This window comes from Aquarana catesbeiana, linkage group LG09 (assembly GCF_042186555.1).
Source record: "Aquarana catesbeiana isolate 2022-GZ linkage group LG09, ASM4218655v1, whole genome shotgun sequence".
Classification (NCBI taxonomy): domain Eukaryota; kingdom Metazoa; phylum Chordata; class Amphibia; order Anura; family Ranidae; genus Aquarana; species Aquarana catesbeiana.
The window spans coordinates 239,295,120-239,312,594 of NC_133332.1; the positions used below are offsets into that span (position 1 = coordinate 239,295,120).

The 17,475-nt window shown below is 44.1% G+C and overlaps 1 protein-coding gene across 1 annotated transcript in view; it reads left to right on the forward strand.

Annotated features, from left to right (window-relative positions):
• The first annotated feature begins 799 nt into the window (after positions 1 to 799).
• WAS (WASP actin nucleation promoting factor) overlaps positions 800 to 17,475 on the forward strand; it is a 45,487-nt gene continuing 28,811 nt past the window's right edge. The window contains exons 1-3 of the mRNA XM_073600005.1: positions 800 to 1,003; positions 9,545 to 9,679; positions 15,327 to 15,413. Coding sequence (XP_073456106.1) covers positions 890 to 1,003; positions 9,545 to 9,679; positions 15,327 to 15,413 — 336 coding nt within the window. The 5' untranslated portion in view covers positions 800 to 889. The remainder of the gene's footprint in view (positions 1,004 to 9,544; positions 9,680 to 15,326; positions 15,414 to 17,475) is intronic.

Genomic DNA, 17,475 nt, shown 5'->3' on the forward strand with positions numbered 1-17,475 from the left:
ATTTGACACATTTATGTTTTATTTTTTACACTAGTATGTAAAATTTTCACTTGCACTTTAAAGGGAGCGCGGTTTGTAATTAATTTGTTAATTATTGTCCCTCTCAGTGAACTGTGAGAGCACTGGTGAGTGCCCTTGTAGTTCATTAATTCTTCCTGCTCTCCAGTATCTGTCTGCCTATACAGGAGGTATGGGCAGACAGCTTTATTGGGTGTCTGCAGGAGCCTCACATTGCGCCCACAATCTGCTATAAACAGGTGTAATGCTTTATAGGCTGCAGTGTTAAAAATTAATACATGCATATTTTTTACCTGCAAAATCATGTGCATTTATTATTTTCCATCCCATTCTATCCCCCCCATTTTTATTAGATAACACACTGCCTTCTCCATTACAGTGTCTGAAATATTTTTCACATGACCCCAATGTCACTCTTTGTTTCTGATTTGTTGGAGGATAATATAGGAATACATCTAAGATGCTTATATTAGATGTATTTACATTTTATAGCTGAATAAAAAGGATATTTAAATCTTCCAGGGTTGGTCTTTTAGTTCTTTTCTAATAACAATAAATGAAAAACGACATTTTAGCAGCTGAAATGTAAGCATTAATTAGCTGATATCAGTAAAGGAGCTCCACCATGTTATTAAACAAGCCCTGTTTGGCAGCCAAGGCATATTTAAGAAATGACAGTGTCTCACCTGACCTATACATGGACATGTAAGTGGTTCATTGCTGAATTTGTGTAACTTCCCCTCCCTCTGCACTTAGTAAGCCCTTTTTAATTTCTGGTGGTTTTCAGCTTCCGTTCTGCCTCAATCTACTTTTGTGCGGAAGTTCCCCTTTTCTGTGACTTTACACTCACAACAAGAGACAAAGTCCAGCCATGAGCAGAGGAGCGACTAAGCCTGCGGGCCGCACCCAGGAGAATGTCTCTTCTGTCCTTCTTTTGGATAAGGAGAACCAGAAGGTGTTCCAGTTGCTGGGGAGGAAGTGCACGGTAAGATGGGTAGACGCTGGGTGGGCTCTGGTTCCTGTGCCCTCATTCTATAGAGATGGTGATAGACAAACAGTATCAGATAAGCACTCATAAACAGCAAATCGAGACACAAGCTCTCAAGGAATAAACAATTCAGGCTAACTCCTGTTGACTAGGCCTGGAAAAAAAATCCTGTTGGCCTTTCAATTAAGCTTTTTTTTTTTTTAAGTGAACCTGTTGTGAAGGTATTATGTAAAATTTAGATGCTGGTACCAAGAGGTACCTACACTTATCTACAACTTTCTTCCTGACTGCCCAAGGTTTATAGGTACAGTATCTCACAAAAGTGAGTAAACTCCTCACATTTTTGTAAATATTTTAGTATATGTTTTTATTTGACAACACTGAAGAAATGACACTTTGCTACAATGTAAAATAGTGAGTGTACAGCTTGTATAACAGTGTAAATTTCCTGTCCCCTCAAATTAACTCAACACACAGCCATTAATGTCTTTCACCCCTAAATGATAATGTCCAAATTGGGCCCAAAGTGTCAATATTTTGTGTGGCCACCATTATTTTCCAGCACTGCCTTAACCCTCTTGGGCATGGAGTTCACCAGAGCTTCACAGGTTGCCACTGGAGTCCTCTTCCACTCCTCCTTGATGAAATTGGTGAATGTTAGAGACCTTGCGCTCCTCCACCTTCCATTTGAGGATGCCCCACAGATGCTCAATAGAGTTTAGATCTGGAGACATGCTTGGCCAAACCATCTCCTTTACCCCAGCTTCTTTAGCAAGGCAGTGGTATCTTGGAGGTGTGTTTGGGGTCATAATCATGTTGGAATACTGCCCTGCGGCCCAGTCTCTGAAGGGGGGGATCATGCTCTGCTTCAGTATGTCACAGTACATGTTGGCATTCATGGTTCCCTCAATGAACTGTAGCTCCCCAGTGCCGGTAGCACTCATGCAGCCCCAGACCATTCCACTCTCACCACAATGCTTGACTGTAGGCAAGACACACTTGTCTTTGTACTCCTCACCTGGTTGCCGCCACACACCCTTGACACCATCTGAACCAAATAAGTTTATCTTGGTCTCATCAGACCACAGGAAATGGTTCCAGTAATCCATGCCCTTAGTCTGCTTGATTCAGCAAACTGTTTGCTGGCTTTCTTGTGCATCATCATTAGAAGAGGCTTCCTTCTGGGACGACAGACATGCAGACCAATTTGATGCAGCGTGTGGTGTATGGTCTGAGCACTGACCACCCCTTCAACCTCTGCAGCAATGCTGGCAGCACTCATACCTCTATTTATAAAAAAGACAACTTCTGGATATGACGCTGAGCACGTACACTCAACTTCTTTGGTCAACCATGGCGAGGCCTGTTCTAAATGGAACCTGTCCTGTTAAACTGCCATATGGTCTTGGTCACTGTGCTGCAGCTCAGTTTCAGGGTCTTGGCAATCTTCTTATAGCTCAGGCTATCTTTACGTAGAGCAACAATTCTTTTTTTCAGATCCTCAGAGAGTTCTTTGCCATGAGGTGCCATGTTGAACTTCCAGTGACCAGTATTAGAGGTTGAGAGCTATAACACCAAATTTAACACACCTGCTCCCCATTCACACCTGAGATCTTGTAACACTAATGAGTCACATGACACTGGGGAGGGAAAATGGCCCAATTTGGACATTTTCACTTAGGGGTGTACTCCCTTTTGTTGACAGCAGTTAAGACATTAATGGCTATGTGTTGAGTTCTTTTAAAGGGAACAGCAAATTTACACTGTTATACAAGCTGTACACTCACTACTTTACATTGTAGCAAAGTGTCATTTCTTCAGTGTTGTCACATGAAAAGGTATAATAAAATATTTACAAAAATGTGAAGGGTTTACTCACTTTTATGAGATACTGCATATATGTGTGCATTAAACATTATATAGGAATTTCCAAAACAGTACTCCTGCCCAAGAAAAAAATTCCAACGTGTTTCGATTGTAATATTTAAAATCTTGCTCAGGGAGATGAGGACATCTGGATTGAAAACATAGCCGCATGAGCGGCTATTTACAGAGATTAGGGTCGCACTGTGTCCTAGCAACACGGCACGGCTACGATTGCAATAGGGCAAGCAGCACCTTCACCCAGGCTGGTGGGCATCTCCTCCATATATCTCCCCCAAATATTCAAAATCGGCTTGTGCATTCTACTATAGCATATGTTCCGGTAGAACAAATTTTATATCTTCAATCTGCATTTTTTTATCTGTTTATTTAAATTTAAAGTAGAGTACACAAACAGAAGACACTTCGGTGATGCAGCCCACACAGGGGAGCACCAACCTGTAAAAGAAAAAGTGTTGAGTCACTTGGTGCCAAACTAACAAAAATTAAAACTGAGAACAACCAAACAAAAACAATTTGCATGTGTAGGTGTGTGGCTATCACCAAGAATAAAGGATGCATAATATACCAAAATCGCACATCAGAGCATAATCCCAAATAATCAAGGGACCATCATATGTATAGGGATATTACCCCATTTGTATGGCTAAAAGTAAAATATAAAATCAATCAGACCAGATCAAAGCGAGTTAGGCATGGAAGCGGTGGTAGCATCTTCTATCCACCTTCTCCACACTCTAGCAAATATTTTTAGGACAGTCCCTGTTAGCATACCTTATGTGTCTTTGCACATAGGTAGAGTGGAGTTTACTAGTTGTTGCCAAAATTGGGTTGAAGGGGGAGATGATTTCTTCCAAGACAAGGTAATTGCCTTCCTAGCGTAAAACAGGAGTAACTTAAGTGGGGTCCTTTGCGCTGTGGTGGGGACAAGGTCATCCACTAGGCTCAGTAAACAAATTCTAGAGGAAGGAGCAAAGGAGGTACAGTGGAACCTTGATTTATGAGTAACGCAGTTAACGAGCGTTTTGAAAGATGAGTGACTTTTTTTTTTAGATCCTGACTCGGTTTGCAAGCGTTGTCTCACAAAACGAGCAGGATTCAAGCCAATGGGGTGTGCAGTACCGCATTTGGCCAGAAGTGCGGGGGCACCGGTGACACTCGGAATGGTTCGGAGCCATTCGGAAATACTCAGAACCACTCGGAAATACTACGTTCCTGAGTGTTTCCGAGCCTTTTCTGAGGGTTTCCGAGTTCAGCCGAGCTGTCCCCCAGTATTTCCGAGGCTCTCCAGCGCCCCCGCCACCTCTGGCCACATGCTGTATTGCATGCAATAGAAGTCAATGCGGAACAAATTATCTTTGTTTCCATTGACTTCTATGGGGAAACTCGCTTTGATATGCGAGTGCTTTGGATTACAAGCATTCTCCTGGAACGGATTATGCTCGAAATCCAAGGCTCCACTGTACCAGCCACTGCATTATTTACATTCACAACTTCTCCCCAATACTGTGAGATAGCCAAACAGTCCCAAAAGATGTATATAAAATCTTCCAACTGATGAGGACATGAAGATGTTGGAAAATAAGCTGGATTTAGCCTATGGAGGCGATGCAGTGTATAATAGGCCCTGTGCAGAATTTTGAATTGCACCAACCTATCTCGTATGGAAACCAGATATTTAAAAGGGGAGTCACTCTTCATTTGGCTTATAAGCCTGTTTTAAATATTTCCCTAGTGGAAGCCAATGTCAAAGTACTGACTAGGTAGTAGTTGTAATGCTTCTAGTGACTGTAGGATGGCCGTCCCCAAAACTGTTGAGGGGTTGGACTAAAACCGTTGAGGGGTTGCAAGTGCAATCTGCATTTTATATCTGCAATCTGAAAGTAATTTTTGACCTGACTTTCATGTGTTCACATAGGCATATTTAAAAAAAAAAACATTCAAACAGAACAAGGGTTTCTGGGTAATGCCATGTTTTACATGGCAGGCCTGTATGTGAATGTGAATGTCAAAGCAATCACATGGCCTTTAATGAACCAGATTTGTTTTGAGTCACCTAGGGTGCAAAGAAATCGGCAAATAAACTGCTGTACTCAGGGCAGCCATCAGAAATTGTGGGGCCCCTTACACAGCTTTAGGCCTGGGCCCCCCTGGGCCTGACTGCCAACATTCCCCAGGGCCCTCCCACTGGCTGTCCCACCGAATACGCCCACTGGCCATCCCATGTCCTCCTCCTTCTCCATCCCATGTTCTCTATCCCATGTCCTCTTCGTCCTCCTTCAGTCCCATCTCCTCCATCCCATTTCCTCCTACCCCTCCAGTCCCATCTTCTCCTACCACAGAAGGTGGGAAGTGGGCCAGGAAGGGAGCAGGGGGACAGGTGTGGGGGGGGAGTGTCATGAGAGGAGGTCAGCGGGACAGGAGGGGAAAGTGTCATGGAAGGGGAGGCTGTGGGGCAGGTGGGGGGCAGTGGGAAAGGTGGAGGGGGCAGCAGGAAAGGTAGGGGCAGCATCACAGATTAGAGGCAGTGTCTCAGGTGGGGGGCAGCGGGGCAGGTGAGAGGCAGTGTCACAGGTGGGGGGGAGCAGGACAGGTGGGAGGGAGTGAGACAGGTGGGAGGCAGTGTCACAGGAGGGGGCAGCGGGACAGGTGGGAGGGTGTTGGACAGATGGGAGGGAGTGTCACAGGTGGGGACAGTGGGACAAGTGGGAGAGAGTGTCACAGGTGGGGGGCAGCGGGACAGATGGGAGGCAGTGTCAAAGGTGGGGAGCAGTGGGACAGGTGGGAGGGAATGGGACAGGTGGGAGGGAGTGTCACAGGTGGGGGTGCAGCGGGACAGGTGGGGGGCAGCAGGACAGGTGGGAGGGAGTGGGACAGGTTGGGGGCAGCGGGACAGGTGGGAGAGAGTGTCACAGGTGGAGGGCAACGGGACAGGTGGGAGGTTGCGTCGCAGGTGGGGGGCAGTGGGACAGGTGGGAGGCTGCGTCGCAGGTGGGGGGCAGTGGGACAGGTGGGAAGGAGTGTCACAGGTGTGATCGAGTGGGACATGTCAGGGGCAGCGGGACAGGTGGGAGGGAGTGTCACAGGTGGGGGGCAACGGGACAGGTGGGAGGCAGTGTCACAGGTGGGGGACAGCAGGACAGGTGGGGTGGCAGTGTCACACACACCTTTCTTCCCAGATTCTTCCCAGCTCTCACCTGTCCAGCAGTGCCAGGAGGGGAGGGGTAGCTGAGCCTGTGTCCTATCTCCACCAGGATCTCTGGCGGCAGCTGTAAGAAAGAGCGGGGGGCTTCTCCACCCTGACCTCCTCCTCCATGGGGCCCTCCGCTGGCACCAACTGGCTTCACCCACCCCGCACAACCCTGCACACACTGGTATCTGACCGTAGCGGAGCCTGTCTGCCTGTGACAGCGGGCCCCAACCTGCATGCACAAAAGAGCGGGGAGCTCCTCCCCCCTGATATCCTCCTCCATGGGGCCCCCCGACCTGGCAGCTGACCTCACCCCACCCCGCACAGCGCTAGAAAGCGGGCCCCAACCCGCACACACATGGGATCCGCCCACCTCTCCACCATTTCCTGCATCCTGGAAGCCAGTCCGCTCTGACGGCAGCTGCCTCCTGTTAAAGATGGCCCATGGTCTGGTGCCCCTCGGACACATGGGCCCCTTACTTGTGTACCGGCTGTACCCCCCTGATGGCGGCCCTGGCTGTACTCAATTGAAGGAAGATTATTGATAGAACATTATTGACATGTTTCTTTTTAATAAGTCGGACACTCCTTCAGGTACTAAACATTCATTCTTTGACACAATGTCTACCAATTAGAGCTCTGTGGGAAGTAATGGTTTAACTAGTCACAATGGCAAATGAGCTTTATCCTGTAGATAAAATTTGCATAGTTCTAATTCTTCTTAAAACGACCATATGTATATCTACAATACTTCAAACGCACATAACTGCTTTCAAAGGTTGTGGGATCCCTTTTAATTGACAAAGTGTGTGAATAAAATCCCATGAACAGCAACATGGTATACAAGTAAAATTAACAAAAAGTGAATTTTGTTTTTACTAGATTTTATAAAAAGAATTTAAAGAATCAAAATCTGAATAAACAGACTGCATAAAGCGTAATCTTAGAGGAGCGCACAATTGCCCTGCTGTGTAACTCACTGGGGTGGATTTACTAAAGGCAAATATATGGTGCACTTTGCAAGTTCAGTTGCGCCAGAGCTTAGTAAATGAGGTGAAGCTTCACTTTACAAATAATACCAATGCACGCAATCACATGCAAGAATTTTTTTTTTTTAAATAGCATTTTCGCTTGCACATGATTGGATGATGGAAGTCACCAGAGCTTCCCCTCATTTACTAAGCTTTGGTAAAACTGCACTTACAGAGTGCACAGTCTATTTGTCTTTATTAAATGAACCACAAAATGTCTGCTGCAAGCCTCCCTTTACCTCCCCACAATTAGGTTACAGATACAGTCTGCTGTGTAAATGGTAATACCCGCAGAATACGCAATGATGAATAAGATGCATATCTCTGGCTATAATACCAACACAGCTAAGCCAAGCCATGTACCCACCACCAGATTTATGGTCGCTAAAATAAAAAAAAATCTGATTTTTTTATATATTTTTTTTCTTAAATCATAGCTTTTTATCCAACCTGCGTTCCAAAACATAATAAACATAATACAATTCAACAAGCAACGGGTGTAATGGGGGGTAGGGAAAAGGGATAGGAGAGGGGAAAGAGTTCACAGGCCCGAAGCTTTACTGAAAGGACAAAGACAGACAAGGGAGAGTGGGGGGGGAGGGGAAATATTCACACCTCCTTGTCCTCTTCCTTAAAGTCCATCAAGGTATAGTCTCTGAGCAGACTTTGAACCAGTCTGCGACAGTCCTCAAAGGAAATCCTGCTGTCTGTGCCCCCATCGGGGAGATTCACCCTCTCCCTGATGGGGACACTAGTCCTGATGACCTGGGGGTTCCATAAGAAATTTACATAATTTGCAGGGATTTCCTCTCACTTCCTGTTTTGGCTGTGGGACAGGAAGTGAAGAGAAATTTCCCCAGTGGCACACAGATGGCAAAAAATAATTTGACAAGAGTTATGACCCTCCCTTACTCGAATTAAAAAAAAAGATTTGCCTATAGTTCTACTTTAACCATTGAGACTTATTATTTGTCGTGTTGAGCCTAGCAGGGTTAATATCTGCCTGATTCCCACGACCAAAGCTTCTTACATACCCCATGCCCACAGTGACAATTTAGCAAAGTGGGTAAGGTGAAAAAAATTTGTAGGGGAGATAACCCATAAGGCAAATACAGTGCATACGGCCTCTGTGGCTTAATGAATGTATAGATACTTAGTAAAGCCTTGTGTCAATGTAGAACCCATCACATAATCAGTGTTTGTTCTAAAATCATCAGCCACTATTCATAAACCTGATTAATGACAAGAATAATATGGCGTATGATGAATTATGAGGGGAAGCTCCATGTACTATTGACGGCGATGTGGACTATGTTTTGGGGAAATGAGAATTATCTACCGCACAGCAACCATTGGTGCATGATACAGACATCCGTACACATTGTAGCAATTTAGCTGTTTTTATTATAAGCATACAAGATGTTGAGCATTTTTTAAATTTTCAATATTTATTACTATCTATACTTTTTTAATACCAATAAACTTGTTTTAGGAAATTGTTATATAATGTTCATTTTTGAAGCTATGTGTGTTACCTTAAGTAACCACTGCAGTAACTTGGTTGTCTTTACCCAAGTTCTTTTTCGGCTAGTACATTTGTGGGTTACAGTATGGAAGAGCCCTGGCCGTTATGAACATAGACACACATTGTCCTGCTGCTTTCTAGCCATTCACAATTCCCTCATGTAGGGGCAAAAGTGCAATGTTTCCTACAAGTTGGGGTGCAGAGCTGTGCTGTGCTGGCCATTGTGTTCTGTTATCTATGGAAGCTGTGTCCCCTCCACTCACACACAATACACATGTTTTCAGCATGGCTCTTTATGTTGGAGCAGATGACAGAGAAGGATAAGACAGCAGAGGAACCAGAGAATCCAGCACTGCCTGCTTCCCTATATTGTGTGCTGCAACTAAGATAGATTTACATATCCATATACAGAGCAGAAGACATGTATGTCTGCAGAATGATGGTCTGTGGGTGTTACTACATTATTGCTCATTGGTCCAAAAATCTTCCTATAGACTACTATATTTATAAACTCAGAATTCTGACTTAGAATCTCAGAATTCGGACTTTTAATCTCAGAATTCTGACTTTGAAATTCAGAATTCTGACTTTTAATCTCAGAATTCTGACTTTTAATCTCAGAATTCTGTAGAAATTTTTTTTTTTTAAACTTACAATTCTGAATTTCAATCTCAGAATTCTGAGTTTCAAAGTCAGAATTCTGTTTTTTTTTTTTTTTTTATGATGGCCCCAGGGCTCTTCCATATTACAGTGACCACACTATAACTAGCGACCTAGCAGACAAATTCAGCTTATCTGTGCTGTTTATCATCATTTTCTAATTTTAGATATAATACCAACCATTACCAATATTGTTTAATATTTTTTTAATTTGCAAAATCTCTTAATGTTAATGCATTTCTTCTCAGGCACTGGCAACAACTGTGGCACAATTATACCTAGCACCAAGCAATGACCACTGGGTGAAGCAGTGCTGTGGAGTGCTATGTCTCGAGAAGGACAACCCCAGACGTTCCTACTTCATCCGGTTATACAATATTACGGTATGATTTATTCTGCAGCCCAAAATTCATATTAAAGAGTGAGCATGTTTATAGACTAATGCCCTGTACACACGAACGGATTTTCCGTCGGAAAAATCTTGGATGGTTTTTCCGATGGAATTCCGCTCAAGCTTGCCTTGCATACACACGGTCACATAAAAGTTCTCTGAACTTTCAACCGTCAAGAACGCGGTGACGTACAACACTACGACGAGCCGAGAAAATGAAGTTCACTGCTTCCGAGCATGAGTCGAATTGTTTCCGAGCATGGGTAGGAATTTTGCGTGTCGGAATTTGTACAGACGATCGCATTTTCGGATAGGAACTTGTTCCGACCGAAAAATTGAGAACCTGCTCTCAATCTTTTGCTGGTTGGAATTCCACCAGCAAAAGTCCGATGGAGCATACACGCGGTCACATTTTCCGACCAAAGGCTCTCATCGGTCTTTTGCTGGCCGAATTTCCGATCGTGTGTACGGGGCATTAGGCAAACCTAAGAAAAGGGAAAATTACCATTACATTTACTTTGTAAAAATCTACTATTCCGTTTAATTCACAAACCTAAAATTTCCATTTTAAAATGATCAGATTTTTTTACTTTTTCCCTGTAAAAATCACAAATTACAATGTGTTTTCTATTATCCTTATGTGTTTTGGTCCACCACAGTCTGCCCTCCAGCAGCTATGCTCATTTCAATTATCCTGCCATATGACACAAGGTTGTTCAATGAATAAAACAAAATCCTGTGCAGTGAGACCAGACTAGAATAGACTACATCCTGGGGTGACACAACTGAACAATCTGCCTGACACATTTCACGTCGCCCCTTTAATTGAACTCCCATCTAACTCACAGCAAGTAGTGCTTCCTTCCTGTTTCAATTTCTTCTCAATATATTTTTTACCAAAAACCAAAACGTTTTTTTAGAAAGCTTTCATATAGAAACATACACTCATCGACCACTTTATAAGGTACACCTTGCTCGTACCGGGTTCGACCCCCTTTGTCCTTCAGAACTGCCTTAACCTCCCTGGCGGTATGATTATTTTAGATTTTTGCGTCTCAAAGCGGTACAATTATTTTGCATAGAAATGTGGTGTTTTATATTGTAGGCCTGTAATTCTTAACAATAACACACTTAAATCTGTCCACCAAGAGTCTAGTAGATATCCCGGGTATGATGAAGTTTGAAACACAAAATCATAAATTATAATATAATAAATAAATATAAATAATTATAAAAAATAATAATATAGTAATAAAATAAATTTCCCCACGATTCACTATCACTCAATTCTGCAAGTGTTCTAATTTACTATCGCTGTTTTCCAACTGGTCTAAAGCCACTTTTGATGTAAAGGGACACTTTTTGGTTGCTATGGACAATCTCCAGTTTCCAGGCAGAAAGAGCAGTATATATAATATAAAACTGCATGCAGGGCATGGGGCAAAGCACTGGGGACAAAAGGGATGTGAAATAATTTCATACAGTACTGTAATCTGTAAGATTACAGTGTACTGTATGTGTTATGAATTTTCACTTTTTTGAATTTGCCGCCAGGCTCCGCCCCTGTGCATCCTGACACTCGCAGGGAATGGAGCCTGGCAAGGAGAGGCTTCGGGAGGAGGACAGAGCCCGCAGACACAGCGGGGGACATCGCAGGATCCTGGGGACAAGGTAAGTACACCGCACCAGGATACTGAGATGTAATCCCAAGTGTGGCTCGGGGTTACCGCTAATGGTGCTGAAATTTAACCCCGAGCCACACTCGGGAAAACTGCCAGGGAGGCTACGTCTTTGTGGCATAGATTCAACAAGGTGTTGGAAACATTCCTCAGAGATTTTGATCCATATGACATGATAGCATCACGCAGTTGCTGCAGATTTGTCGGCTGCACATCCATGATGCAAATCTCCCATTCCACCACATCCCAAAGGTGCTCTATTGGATTGAGATCTGGTGACTGTGGAGACCATTGGTGTACAGTGACCTCATTGTCATGCTCAAGAAACCAGTGGTGAGATGATTTGAGCTTTGTGACATGGTGCATTATCCTGCTGGAAGTAGCCATCAGAAGATGGGTACACTGTAGTCATAAAGGGATGGACATGGTCAGCAACAATACTCAGGTAGGCTGTGGCCTTTAAACAATGGTTTTGGTACTAAGTAGCCCAAAGTGTGCAAAGAAAATATCCCCCACACCATTACACCACCAGCCTGAATCATTGATACAAGGCAGGATGGATCCATGCTTTCATGTTGTTTAAGCTGAATGTCGCAGCTGAAATCGTGACTCATCAGACCAGGCAATGTTTTTACAATCTTCTATTCCCAGTAGATTAACAGTTTTTGAAATACTTAGACCAGCCCGTCTGAAACCAAAAACCATGCCACGTTCAAAGTCACTTAAATCCCCTTTCTTCCCTATTCTAATGCTTGGTTTGAACTTCAGCAAGTCTAGATGCCTAAATGCATTAAGTTGCTGCCATATGATTGGCTGATTAGCAATTTGTGTTACCAAGCAATTGAACAGGTGTCAATGACTACCCAATAAAGTGGCCAGTGAGTGTATAAGTTGTCCAGTAAGTAGTTTAGGGCTGGGTCCACACTGCAGCACACAGTGGCTCACAGTAGGTGTCCGGTGCGTCCTTGTTTACCGTTTCAAGTCCGATTTCAGTCTGAATTTTTTGTCTGAATTTGGACCTGAAATGGACCAGAAGACACACAGGACTTCTGTGCAATTCATAACCCACAAAGAAAATTCAGCGCTCACATATACAATCACAAAAAATAATAATAATAATTGGGTGACCAAATATAAGTGATAACACAATATGAGTGTAAAAACATAGATGAAAATGTAAAAACAAAAATTGATTCAACAGATAAATGAATAAAGAAATGTCTACTGATGTGAAAAAAAAGAATGTACAAAAACAGGAGAGGAAGGGCTGAGTCAAAAAGTCCTGATGTAAATGGATGCTGTCAGTAAGTTGACATCACTGAGGCGTCAAATGGGAACATGGCAGAAAGGAGAACTTGCAAGGAGAACCACCACCAATGGTGTGAAGGCTTACCGGAAACAGTGGACTTAAAGGAGCATATACCTCTTAAGTGATGCAAGCTTGAGGTGATATTCACCGTTTAGAGTGAAGACAATCACAGATCCAGGTCACTATGATCACAGTTCCGGGTCTGAACAGTACTGGTCATCAGCAAGTTCACAGTGAAACATGCGGGTGAAGTTCACATGGAGGGAAGGAGGACCAAAGGGTATCCAAGTACTCACACGATATAAACAAAAATTAAAGAAAGGTTAAACATAGTGTGATATTGTTTAAAAAATTGATTTAATAAAAAGAGGGTAAACAGGAACACTCACATTTCAAATGTAGATAAAGGCTCTTACAGAAACATGGAATAGCGCAATGATGTTGGCAGGACTGGACCCTTCTGTGCAATTCGCACCGGAGCCGCATTCAATTTGCAATAGTGTGAACCCAGCCTCAGTGTTGTAATGCAGTTCAAATAGCTGGAAATATGCAAATTGAAGTAATACAGCCTGTAAGAAGAGTAACATTTGCCTATTTTATGATAGGACTAATTATGAGAGGCCAGTGGGAATATAGTCTGTTCCAAGAATGGTATAATTGAAGATGGGATTATATTATTTCATATAGGCATCTTACATTGCATAAATCCCCATGCTGGAAAGCGCTGCGCAAACTGTTGGCGCTATATACATTCTGTATAAAAATAATAATAATATTCCCTCCTTCTCATGGGTTGGGTCTGATCAGGAACATCCAGGCATCACATATAGATAATTATCTGGGAACTTTTGCAACTCTGTGAGCCTGACATTCTGCTGAAAAGGGGAAGAAATGGCTAGGCCAGAGGGATCAACTTGCAACTAGGAGTTGTCAAAGGCTGTGGACATGCAACAGAAAATGACCAAGGACTATAGGCATGTTACAAGTGACTATCAGAGACAGGGCTGGTTTTGACACGCTAGGCAAAACCTAATTTTTCCACCCCCCTTGGCTCCACCCCTGACTTCACCCCTTGGCCCTGCCCATGTATACCCTGCCTTTTTAATGAAGGGCCCATCAAATGCAGCCCACCAGCGCCCATCAAATGCAGTCTCACCAGCGCCCATCAAATGCAGTCTCACCAGCGCCCATCAAATGCAGCCTCACCAGCGCCCATCAAATGTAGCCTCACCAGCGCCCATCAATGCAACCTCACCAGTGCCCATCAATGCAGCCTCGCCAGCGTCCATCAAATGCAGCCTACCAGTGCCCATCAATGCAGCCTCACCAACACCCATCAAATGCAGCCTCACCAGCGCCCATCAAATGCAGCCTACCAGCGCCAATCAAATGCAGCCTACCAGCGCCCATCAAATGCAGCCTACCAGCGCCCATCAAATGCAGTCTCACCAGCGCCCATCAAATGCAGCCTCACCAGCGCCCATCAAATGCAGCCTACCAGCGCCCATCAATGCAGCCTCACCAGTGCCCATCAAATGCAGCCTCACCAGCGCCCATCAAATGCAGTCTCACCAGCACCCATCAAATGCAGCCTCACCAGCACCCATCAAATGCAGCCTCACCAGCACCCATCAAATGCAGCCTCACCAGCACCCATCAAATGCAGCCTCACCAGCACCCATCAAATGCAGCCTCACCAGCGCCCATCAATGAATGTTTACTTGCTTCCATTCATTCAGGAGTTGGAACACAGACACAGTCCTCCGCCGCCACTGCGCCTCTGACACTATGTGTGAATGGAGCGGTGGCTGCCTGCTGATGCTGAGACTTAGTTGCTTGCTGCAGAGAGAAGAGAGTAATAACACCAGTGGCTGGGCGCCCTAGGCAGCTGCCTAGTTTGCCTAGTGTTAGCACCAGCCCAGATCAGAGACTGCAGACATGCTACAGGAGATAATCAGTGACTGTGAACATGTCATAGAAGTTGTTGAACACTGGGGACATACTTCAGGATTAATAGGCAGGGGACACATAGGGGATGATGTATTAAAACTGGAAAGTGCAAAATCTGGTGCAGCTCTGCATAGTAACCAATCAGCTTCTGGGTTTTTTGTCAAAGCTTAATTGAACAAGCTGAAGTTAGAAGCTGATTTACTACCATGCACAGCTACACCAGATTTCGCACTCGTTAGTTTTAATAAATCAACCCCTTAATATGAGATTGCTGGAAATCACTGCTATTACAGCCCCTTTACAAATCAATGCTTCCACTAAAATTGTTTGCCACATTTGATGTTTCTTTCAACAAGATCAATTACTGTATACAATTATACAAAAACATAAAAATAGAAAAGGAAGGGGCAGCTGAAAAAACATAAGACAGCATAAAAGAAATAAACCAAACCATTTAACTACAAGAAGCCAGATGATAAAGAATATTTTATTTTCAGTTTCCTGAGTAAGCACAGAGGTCAGAAAAACTCAGATTATTGTATTCAGAGTCAGAGATCCCAAAGACCACATAAAAAGTGACAAAGGGCCACAGGCTGGGCAGCAGGGGTGAATGAGCAGTCCTATGCCTGATCAAATCTTACAGTGTTGGATGTTTCTAGTCTGTGATCACAGCTCCACTAGGCTAACATTTTGTTTTGCAGGAAGAGAAGCTGGTTTGGGAACAGGAAATATACCAGCAGCTCACCTACCAAACTCCTCGTCCATATTTCCACACTTTTCCAGCAGAGGTGAGTTTCTTTACATTCCTTGTAATGACTGATGTGAGGGGTCATGTGTGTTGGGAGGCCTGTGTCTTTTTGTTATGTATGACCCGTGTCAAATATGCTTTCATATGGATACATGCAGTAGTATTTTTATTTTATGATATGCGATGCAATTGTTAATAAGCAGCCAGATTCAGACCCTGAACTAGGCCACATATTCTCCCATCCTCTTTGATGCCTCATTCTATCTGCTTTTTAAACTCAATTTCACCACCCTGGAACCTCGGCTGCAGAAACCGTAGGCCTTGGATGTCATAGAGGCTGGCCAGTTGACCACTATTCGGTCATATGATCTCTGCAAAAGCGAGGGATTAGTTGATAAGCTCTAAACCTTCCCAGCAGTAGAAGTCAAACGACCAAATGACTAGACATTTTGTTATAGGCAGAGCAGTGCTTTCTGCATTGAAAGTATATATTTCATACCTTCAATTAACTTTCTTTTACCACTGTTACAGAAACCACTGCCAACCATGAACTATTTCGCTTAAAGTGTTACTAAACCCAGGACCCTGCATTAGGGTTGCCACCTCATTCCTTTAATACCGAACACATATTAATTACACAGGTTCTGTAAGATGGTAATTAAACTCACTTGGTGCCTTGTCTGCATTTAATTAGCCTCTGAAAATGTGTAATTCATATGTGTTCAGGTTTAAAGGGATAAGGTGGCAACCCTACCCTGCATTCACTATATCTGGTCTCCACAGTACACAGAACATGGAAATGCAAAAGTTTTAGCAGCCTTCAAATTTTCCACTTGCCTACTTGCATTTTGCAATGGAAAAATGATGGCTGGCGAGCGTGGGCTGCCTCGGAAAGGGGGGGAGCACCACCAGCATGTGGGGTTGAATGGGAGCTGTTCTCCCTGCAATTACAAAGGGGAAGAGAGAGGAGAGCAGGCGGATGGATCATCAGAGAGCAGGGAACATCGTTGTAAAAGCTTTCATTAGAATTACAGAATATTCCCCACACTCACCATCACACCCAGCCCCGCCTCCTAGCCCCCGTGCTTTGAAAGACAGATCACCGTCCAATGCCGGGATGTGTGACGTATATCAAAGTACCCGGGCAAGGAGGCGGGGCTGTATGTGACGGCGAGTGGCGGGAACACTTGGAAATTCAGTTACAGTGATGTTCCCCGCTCTCTTCCTCTCCTCTCTTCCCCTGCACAGGTGAGGCTGCATTGTTGGGCACAGGTAGGCTGCATTGTTGGGCACAGGTAGGCTGCATTGTTGGGCACAGGTAGGCTGCATTGATGGACACAGGTAGGCTGCATTGTTGGGCACAGGTAGGCTGCATTAATGGACATAGTTAGGCTGCATTAATGGACACAGGTAGGCTGCATTGTTGGGCACAGGTAGGCTGCATTGTTGGGCACAGGTAGGCTGCATTGTTGGGCACAGGTAGGCTGCATTGTTGGGCACAGGTAGGCTGCATTGTTGGGCACAGGTAGGCTGCATTGATGGACACAGGTAGGCTGCATTGTTGGGCACTGATAAAGTTGTTGTTAATATTTATTTTTGTAACTTAAGTCTGCATAAAACATTTAAGTGTAATTTCATAAGATAATTTATAAAGGGGCATGTTTAGGGGGTGGAATTAGGAGCGGGGCAGGGTAGGGGTTGGGTGGGGCAACTGGTGGCAAGTAACCCTTAAGGCCTGGCTAGTAGCTCAGGACTTGAAATTTTGAGCCCTGGTTTTAGTAAATAGTTTTAGTAAATGTAAACTGTTAAATACCTTTTCTCATCAGCAGTTAGAGCAGTCTTGTGACTTCTATCAGTGTCTGGTTAAAGCTTGTAAGAGGAGTTTTCATTCTTCCCTGATTGTCCTATGAGGCTGCAGGACCCTGACCCTCTGTATGAGCAGTGCTGACTGGCCCTGTGCTGATCTTATGCACTCTCCCAAAAAAAAAAAAAAAAAAAAACAACTCTCTAGCAATACACACCAAACTGAGCATGTGCAGCTTGTCCCCAAGGCTCTGTTTTATCAGGAGATGGATTGGGGACAGTGGAAGAAGGGTAGGATC